This window comes from Chelonia mydas, chromosome 26 (genome assembly GCF_015237465.2).
Source record: "Chelonia mydas isolate rCheMyd1 chromosome 26, rCheMyd1.pri.v2, whole genome shotgun sequence".
In the NCBI taxonomy this organism is placed as follows: domain Eukaryota; kingdom Metazoa; phylum Chordata; order Testudines; family Cheloniidae; genus Chelonia; species Chelonia mydas.
The window spans coordinates 1252180-1261270 of NC_057859.1; the positions used below are offsets into that span (position 1 = coordinate 1252180).

Genomic DNA, 9091 nt, shown 5'->3' on the forward strand with positions numbered 1-9091 from the left:
TAAAAAAACCAAACACACACCACCCACCACCTTCTTCAGTATATAAATAACTTAAAAGGTCAAATAAGATTCAGTTACTTAAAAAACAGTAAGTCTGGAATAGCTTTTTGTCACAGATTTGATTTAGAAAGGGTGTGTCTTAAAAAGATTGACCAAAATGCAATAATTTTACACTGTACTTTAGTGTACAAATGTTTAATAACCCAAAAAGATTACGAAATTTAATATGGATAAGTATGACTGATTTAATAGTTTTAATATTACTATTAAATCTGATGACTTCTGTTAAAGTTCATTTTGTTCCTATTAACATTTAACAGCAGCAAATTTTTGACATTAGTTCCAAGTGTCTTGAGTTTTAGTTCTGTTTGAATTGAAAGAGAATACCAGAACTGCAAGCATTTAAAAACCTCCTCCTTCTAAGAGGTACTTTGTTTTGTATAGTCATATTTAAAAAAATACGACTATACAAAACAAAGGCCTTCACTTAAAGTAGTAATGCCAGAGATCTAAAAATTGGTTCCATATACCTCGTGATGCAAATAAGAAAACACCCGAAATACTTCACTTGAGTAGTATAAAGCATAAATCATAGTGTATAGTATCTGTGTGTCCACAGAGGATATATATCAGACATTTGTTACAAACAGACAAAACACAAAAGAGAAAAAAAGGGGTGAAGGCTTGAACTAACCCTTACATTCGCCAACAGTTGTTGCAGACTCCCTGGACTCTGACGATCAAAAGCGAGGCAGAACCCAGGAGGTGTCGCTGCAGAGCCCAGGGCGAGCTTGAAACCCACTCCAGAGGGCCAGGACTGTGCCTGGAGTGTCAAAGGGGCCAATGTGACTCTCACCCTAACTGTGGAGGAGGTCCCTCCCCTAAGCCTAAAGGGCCATAATCCCACAAGAACAAAAAGAGAAGGACACAACCCTGATTACAGGGAGGTCCCAAAGACCTGCGCGATTAAGACCTGAATTCCCCCCATAAGCGAGAGGGACGTGACCTGAGCCCCAGTTACAGAATAGTCACTCTGGCCAGCCTGCAAGAGCAGCATAATGACTAGAGACCAAAACCCTAAGTTACAGGGAGCTCTCAGGGGACCAAGATGGCCCCCTAATCCCACATAAACGAGAAAAGTCAGAGAGGTCACACCGAGCAGCCTGTCAAGGGTTCATAAGCCCAAGAGAAAAAGAGGGGAACCATCTGAACTGTGGTTACAGGGTGGACTCGCTGCTCTAGCTGCCACTGGCTCCCGATCCCCCACTCACGTGACCTGCACCCTTCTTACAGGACGGCCACTCTGACTCAGAAGCCAAAAAGGAGAAGAGTCACGAGAAAGCAAGAAGGAGACACCTCTGAACTGCAGTTGCAGGCAGGTCTTGCTGCTCTAGGTCCCCAAACGGTTCACTAACCCCCGGTAAGCAAGGGATGGGACCTGCCACCTAATTACAGGGCGGCCACTCAAGGCCAAGTTACTAAAAAGAGCCGGGAGGGCCAGGGACAAGACCCAAACCCTCGAGACCGGGGGGGGGGGGGGGGGGGGGGAAGAGGGGGGGGGAGAAAAAAAAAAATCGCTAAACAAGGTGGTTAAGGTACCAAAGGAAAAAAAAGACCTGAAGCCAAATTACAGGGAGCTCATATCCCCAAGGTATTAAAAAGCTCTAATCTCCCTTTCCACCGAGAACCATGGATGTGACCAGGGCTTGTCTTTATAGGGTGGCCACGCTCACCGGCTGCCTTAACGGAGCATAAATACCAAGAGACCTCAACCTTGGTTACAAGGAGGTCCCTCAGACCTAAGGTTCTTGGAAGTCCATCATTCCCCCAAAAAGGAGAGGGGGATGATGCAGGGAGAGCCCATGGTCTAGAGAAACTTAAGCAAGGGGCTCAAATGCCTTTTCAGCCTTAAGGCACAAGACCAAAACCATCAATTGTGCCACTATACCAGGTAAATGGGGGGGCATAAAAAACCAGCAGTTCTTTTTCTAGTTCTGGGAAGAGCTCATTCAAACCAAAATACAAAAAAAAAAGCTGCAGCGATTTACAAATAAATAACCACCAAAGACCTTCCACACCCATGCACATCACGTTCGCTCTCCAGCACAGACATACCAGATGACACAGCACTTCCCAAAGCAGAAAAGGAGCAAACTGGGAAAGGTTATGGGCCCAGCGTATTAAAAAAGGCACAAAAGGTCACCCTGCTCATGCCAGAGGAATGAGATCAAAACCCTACTTACAGGGCGCTCAGGCCGACTAGCCAGACAGCATGGTTTACCACTTACAGCTCATAAGGGGAGAGATACAACCCTAGATACAAGGTGGGCCATGCTGACTAGCCAGCCATAATTCTACATTACTTGGGTTTTAAAAGGGGAGAGATATGGAGTTCTAGGGCTGTCACACCAACCAGCCAGCCATAAGTGTCTATGACCTAAAGTAAAAGGAGGGGAGCAACCTGAACCCTTGTTGCAGGGCAGTCATACCAGTTCACCAGCCATAAACGTCTATCACCTAGATGAAAGAAAGGAAGAGACCTGAACCCTAGTTCCAGGTGGTCTGACTTGTCAAACAGCAGGGTGTAAGGGAACAGACCTGGACCCTAGTTACAGGGTGGGCCACGCTGACTAGCCAGCCAGCAGGGTTTAGCACCTGGAACTCACATGCTGAGAGACCAGAACCCTACTTACAGGGCGGTCACTCAGTCTCAAGATACTTAAGGGCTCAATATCCTCTGTGAATGAAAATCAAGACCTGAACTCTTGTGAAGCGAGCGGTCTTCCTGACTGTCTTGCTGGAGCACCACAGTGCCAAGAAAGCCAAAAGAGGAAAGATCAAAACCCAAAGTTACAGGCAGGTCACTGGCATCCAGCCTAGTAAGCGAGCCCTAAACCCCACCAGCCATGGGGACGTGAGCCAGACCCCGATTACAGGGAGGTCACCGAGTAGCATGCCAACGGTTCTTAAACCCACCACAGCAAAAGGGGAGACCTGAACTCTACTTGCAGGGAGGTTACACTGACCTTGGGGATTAAAGAGCTTGACCTCCTCACTGAGTCACAGGGGTGTCACCTGCACCCTTCTTACAGGGTGGTCACTCTCCCCAGCTGGCTAACAGAGCCGAGGGGGAAAGAGACCTGCACCCTAGTTATAAGGAGGTCTCACTGCTCAAGGTACTACCGGGTTCAGGTTGGTGCTCTCCCCCCACCCCCACCCCTCCACACACACACAAAGAAGAGGGAATTCCACCCTAGTTACAGGACAGTCATTGTGCCCGGTGTGTATTTTCTCCTCCTCTTCCATCTTCTGCATCATCTTTTCTTTCCTCCTTCCCATTTTCTTCCTCACATGCTGGAAAAGGAGAGAGGGAGTGTGCAAGACAGGTTACGACAGGATTAAGAGAGTCCGTAGATCTTCAAATATAAACAGAGCGCATTAAAGTTGCTACCTTGTCTTCTTGCCTCTACATGCAGCCTTCGACCTATAGCTGGCAGGGAATTCTGAGCTGTCCCCATCATGCGCTTTGATGGCACACTCGACGCCCAGGCCTCCTACTCTCCCAAAGTGCCAAAGACTCAACTGATGCCCTACTGTGGAGCCAGGTTTCCAGCTTCCTCACTATGAAATAAATCAGCAGCATGTTATGCCGGGGGGAGGGGGGGAAGGGGGTAGTGAGAAATGCACTTTAACAGCAAGAGTCACAGACACAAGGTGCTGTGTACTGACTGGTTTAACAAACAAAACAAACAAACCCAGGTAAAGGGTTGAACGGAACCTTGAATTCGCCAGCAGTTGTTGCAGACTCTCTGGACTCAGACGATCAAGAGAGGCAGAACCCAGGAGGCGTCGCTGTAGAACCCAGGGCGAGCTGGACACCGTCCTGGCCCTCTGGAGTGCGTATCAGCAGCAGCAAAGGGGCTGACGTGACTCGCATCCTAACTATAGAGGAGGTCCCTCTGCTTAGCCTAAAGGGCCATAATCCCACAAGAGCAAAAAGAGAAGGACCACAACCCCAATTACAGGGAAGTCCCAAAGTCCCACACAATTAAGACCTGAATCCCCCCACCCCATGAGCAAGAGGGACGTGACCTGAGCCCCAGTTACAGAATGGTCACTCTGGCCAGCCTGCAAGAGCAGCATAATGACTAGAGACCAAAACCCTAAGTTACAGGGAGCTCTCAGGGGACCAAGATAGCCCCCTAATCCCACAAACAAAAAAGTAGTGATGTAAACCCTGCTTAGAGGGAGGTCACACCGAGCAGCCTGTCAAGGATTCATAAACCCAAGAGAAAAAGAGGAAAACGATCTGAACCATAGTTACAGGGTGGTCTCGCTGCTCTAGCTAGCGCCAGCTCCCGATGCCCACTCATGTGACCTGCACCCTTCCTACAGGACAGTCACTCTGACTCAGAAGCTAAAAAGAAGAATCACGAGAAAGCAAGGAGACACCCCTCAACTGCAGTTGCAGGCAGGTCTCGCTGCTCTTGGTCCCCAAAGGGTTCACTAACCCCCCGCAAGCAAGGGATGGGACCTGCCACCTAATTACGGGGAGGCCACTCAAGGCCAAGGTACTAAAAAGAGCCGGGAGGACCAGGGACAAGACCCGAACCCTCGAGACTGGAGGGGGGGGGGGGGGGAAGAGAGAAGAGAGAATCTTAAAACAAGGTGGCTAACGTACCAAAGGCCGGGGGGGGGGGGGGGGGGGGGGGAGAAGAGAGACCTGAAGCCAAATTACAGGGAGGTCATATCCCCAAAGGTATTAGAAATCTCTAATCTCCCCTTCTACCAAGGCACAAGGACGTGACCAGGGCTCGTCTTTACAGGGTTGCCACTCTCACCGGCTGGCTTAATGGAGCATAAATACCAAGAGACCTCAACCTTGGTTACAGGGAGGTCCCTCAGACCTAAGGTTCTTGGAAGTCCAACATTCCCCCAGAAGGGAGAGGGACGTGATGCAGGGAGATCACACGGTCTAGAGGAACTTAAGCAAGGGGCCCAAATGCTTTTTCAGCCTTAAGGCACGAGACCCAAACCATCAATCGTGCCACTATACAGGTAAATGGGGGGCATAAAAAAACCAAAGTTTTTTCTAGTTCTGGGAAGAGCTCATTCAAACCAAACAAACCAAAATACAAAAAACAAAAGCTGCAGCGATTTACAAAAAATAAATAAAATAAAATAACCAAAGACCTTTCACCCCACGCACATCACATTCGCTCTCCAGCACAGACATACCCGATGACACAGCACTTCCCAAAGCAGAAAAAGAGCAAACTGGGAAAGGTTATGGGCCCAGCATATTAAAAAGGCAACAAAAGGTCACCCTGCTCATGCCACAGGAGAGAGAAATGAGACCAGAACCCTACTTACTGGGCGCTCAGGCCAACTAGCCAGACAGCACGGTTTCCCCACTTACAGGGCAGTCTTGGTCTCAAGGTACTTAAGGGCTCAATATCCTCTGTGAATGAACTCTTGTGAAGTGAGCAGTCTTCCTGACTGCCTGGAGCACCACAGTGCCAAGAAAGCCAAAAGGGGAAAGACCAAAACCCAAAGTTACAGGCAGGTCACTGGCGTCCAGCCTAGTAAGCGAGCCCTAAACCCCACCAACCACAGGGACGTGAGCCTGACCCTGATTACAGGGAAGTCACCGAGTAGCATGCCAACGGTTCTTAAACCCACCACAGCAAAAGGGGACACCTGAACTCTACTTACAGGGAGGCTACATTGCCCATGGGGATTAAAGAGCTCGATGACATCACTGAGACACAGGGGTGTCACCTGCACCCTTCTTACAGGGTGGTCACTCTCCCCAGCCAGCTAACGGAGCCGAGGGGGAAAGAGACCTGCACCCTAGTTATAAGGAGGTCTCGGTGCTCAAGGTACTACCGGGTTCAGGCTGGCCCTCTTCTTTGTGGGGTTGGGGGGGGGGGGGGGGGGGCGGAGAGAGAGCGACTTCCACCCTAGTTACAGGACAGTCATTGTGCCCGGTGTGTATTTTCTCCTCCTCTTCCATCTTCTGCATCATCTTTTCTTTCCTCCTTCCCATTTTCTTCCTCACATGCTGGAAAAGGAGAGAGGGAGTGTGCAAGACAGGTTACGACAGGATTAAGAGAGTCCGTAGATCTTCAAATATAAACAGAGCGCATTAAAGTTGCTACCTTGTCTTCTTGCCTCTACATGCAGCCTTCGACCTATAGCTGGCAGGGAATTCTGAGCTGTCCCCATCATGCGCTTTGATGGCACACTCGACGCCCAGGCCTCCAACTCTCCCAAAGTGCCAAAGACTCAACTGATGCCCTACTGTGGAGCCAGGTTTCCAGCTTCCTCACTATGAAATAAATCAGCAGCATGTTATGCCGGGGGGAGGGGGGGGAAGGGGGAGGCGGGTTAGTGAGAAATGCACTTTAACAGCAAGAGTCACAGACACAAGGTGCTGTGTACTGACTGGTTTAACAAACAAACCAGGTAAAGGGTTGAACGGAACCTTGAATTCGCCAGCAGTTGTTGCAGACTCTCCGGACTCTGATGATCAAAAGCGAGGCAGAACCCAGGAGGTGTCACTGCAGAACCCAGGGCGAGCTTGAAACCCACTCCAGAGGGCCAGGACTGTGCCTGGAGCGTCAAAGGGGCCAATGTGACTTGCACCCTAACTGTGGAGGAGGTCCCTCCCCTAAGCCTAAAGGGTCATAATCCCACAAGAACAAAAAGAGAAGAAGGACCACAACCCTGATTACAGGGAGGTCCCAAAGACCTGCGCGATTAAGACCTGAATTCCCCCCATAAGCGAGAGGGATGTGACCTGAGCCCCAATTACAGAATGGTCACTCTGGCCAGCCTGCAAGAGCAGCATAATGACTAGAGACCAAAACCCTAAGTTACAGGGAGCTCTCAGGGGACCAAGACGGCCCCCTAATCCCACATAAACGAGAAAGAAGTCAGGGAGGTCACACCGAGCAGCCTGTCAAGGGTTCACAAGCCCAAGGGAAAAAAAGAGGAACGATCTGAACCGTGGTTACAGGGCAGTCTCGCTGCTCTAGCTGCCACTGGTTCCCGATCCCCACTCACGTGACCTGCACCCTTCTTACAGGACGGCCACTCTGACTCAGAAGCCAAAAAGGAGAAGAGTCACGAGAATGCAAGAAGGAGACACCTCTGAACTGTAGTTGCAGGCAGGTCTTGCTGCTCTAGGTCCCCAAACAGTTCACTAACACCCCCCCCGCCGTAAGCAAGGGATGGGACCTGCCACCTAATTACAGGGCGGCCACTCAAGGCCAAGGTACTAAAAAAGAGCTGGGAGGGTCAGGGATGAGTCCCAAACCCTCGAGACAGGGTGGGGGAAGAGGGGCGGGGAAATGGCTAAACAAGGTAGCTAACGTACCAAAGGGAAAAAGAGACCTGAAGCCAAATTACAGGGAGCTCATATGCCCAAGGTATTAAAAAGCTCTAATCTCCCTTTCCACCGAGAACCATGGACGTGACCAGGGCTTGTGTTTACAGGGTGGCCATGCTCACCGGCTGGCTTAATAGAGCATAAATACCAAGAGACCTCAACCTTGGTTACAGGGAGGTCCCTCAGACCTAAGGTTCTTGGAAGTCCATCATTCCCCCAGAAGGGAGAGGGGGACGATGCAGGGAGATCACACGGTCTAGAGGAACTTAAGCAAGGGGCCCAAACACCTTTTCAGCCTTAAGGTATGAGACCCAAACCATCAATCGTGCCACTATACAGGTAAATGGGGGGTATAAAAACCAACAGTTCTTTTTCTAGTTCTGGGAAGAGCTCATTCAAACCAACCAAAAAAAAACAAAAAAGCTGCAGCAATTTACAAATAAATAATAACTAAAGACCTTCCACACCCACACACATCACATTCGCTCTCCAGCACAGATATACCAGATGACACAGCACTTCCCAAAGCAGAAAAAGAGCAAACTGGGAAAGGCTATGGGGCCCAGCATATTAAAAAGGCAAAAAAAGGTCACCCTGCTCATGCCACAGGTGAGAGGAATGAGACCAGAACCCTACTTACAGGGCGCTCAGGCCGACTAGCCCGACAGCACGGTTTCCCACTTACAGCTCACAAGGGGAGAGACAAGAACCCTGGTTACAGGGCGGTCACTCGGTCTCAAGGTACTTAAGGGCTCAACATCCTCTGTGAATGAAAATCAAGACCTGAACTCTTGTGAAGCGAGCGGTCTTCCTGACTGCCTTGCTGGAGCACCACAGTGCCGAGAAAGCCGAAAGGGGAAAGACCCAAACCCAAAGTTACAGGCAGGTCACTGGCATCCAGCCTAGTAAGCGAGCCCTTCACCCCACCAGCCATGGGGACATGAGCCAGACCCCGATTACAGGGAGGTCACCGAGGAGCACGCCAACGGTTCTTAAACCCACCACAGCAAAAGGGGAGACCTGAACTCTACTTGCAGGGAGGTTACACTGACCTTGGGGATTACAGAGCTCGACCTCCTCACTGAGTCACAGGGGTGCCACCTGCACCCTTCTTACAGGGCGCTCACTCTCCAGGCCGGCTAACGCAGCCGAGGGGGAAGAGACCTGCGCCCTACCTTGCCGCGCAGGGCCCCCGGAGATTTGGGGCACCGCGTTTCCCGGTGCACCGCCCAGGGCTGCGTCCTGCCCCAGCCCCGGCCCCGCCGCCGGCTCCCGCCGCCCCCCCCGGAGCCCGCAGGCGGCCCGGCCCGGCAAGTGCTGCCACCCGGCCCCGCCCGGGGGGCCCTTTCCGTCCAGCGGGGCAAGTCCCGCCGCGGCAGGGGCCTCCGCGCTGCCGCCCGGGGTGGGGGCTCCTCGGTCGGGGCGGGCCCGACCCGTCTGCCCCGCGCTCGGGGAGACCCGACAGCGGCCGTCGCGCCGCGCCTCTGCCGCCGTCTGTGGCCGCGCGCCGGCCGCTTTCTGCAGGCTCCGCCCACCACCCACAAGCCCCACCCAGATTCCCACCCAATCGGAGACGCCCGTTTCCGCGCTCGGGCAGGTCGCCTCCTCCTCTCATGATACCGCACCTGCTTCCCGCCCGGCCTGCGGCTCCAGGTCCGCGAGCTCCGCCCCCCCGCTCGTGCCGCCTCACCCGAGCTC

At 51.8% G+C, this 9091-nt stretch overlaps 1 protein-coding gene across 7 annotated transcripts in view; it reads right to left on the minus strand.

The window, feature by feature from the left end:
• Window positions 1–8692, minus strand: part of LOC102946062 (indoleamine 2,3-dioxygenase 1) — a 68926-nt gene extending 60234 nt beyond the window's left edge. For 2 of the 7 annotated variants that reach the window (XR_006287564.1, XR_006287563.1), the window contains exons 1-5: window positions 6488–8420; window positions 6162–6331; window positions 3779–6064; window positions 3452–3621; window positions 695–3354 (exon numbers count right to left, since the gene is read on the minus strand). Coding sequence is in view for 1 of the 7 variants with exons in the window: in XM_043536398.1 (XP_043392333.1) it covers window positions 695–823; window positions 5972–6049 (207 nt within the window). In the remaining 6 variants the exon portion in view is untranslated. Of the gene's footprint in view, window positions 1–454; window positions 3355–3451; window positions 3622–3778; window positions 6065–6161; window positions 6332–6487; window positions 8422–8445 lie in introns of those variants that run through there. The other 5 variants (XR_006287566.1, XR_006287565.1, XM_043536398.1 and 2 more) reach the window with 5 other exon arrangements.
• Window positions 8693–9091: the final 399 nt, after the last annotated feature.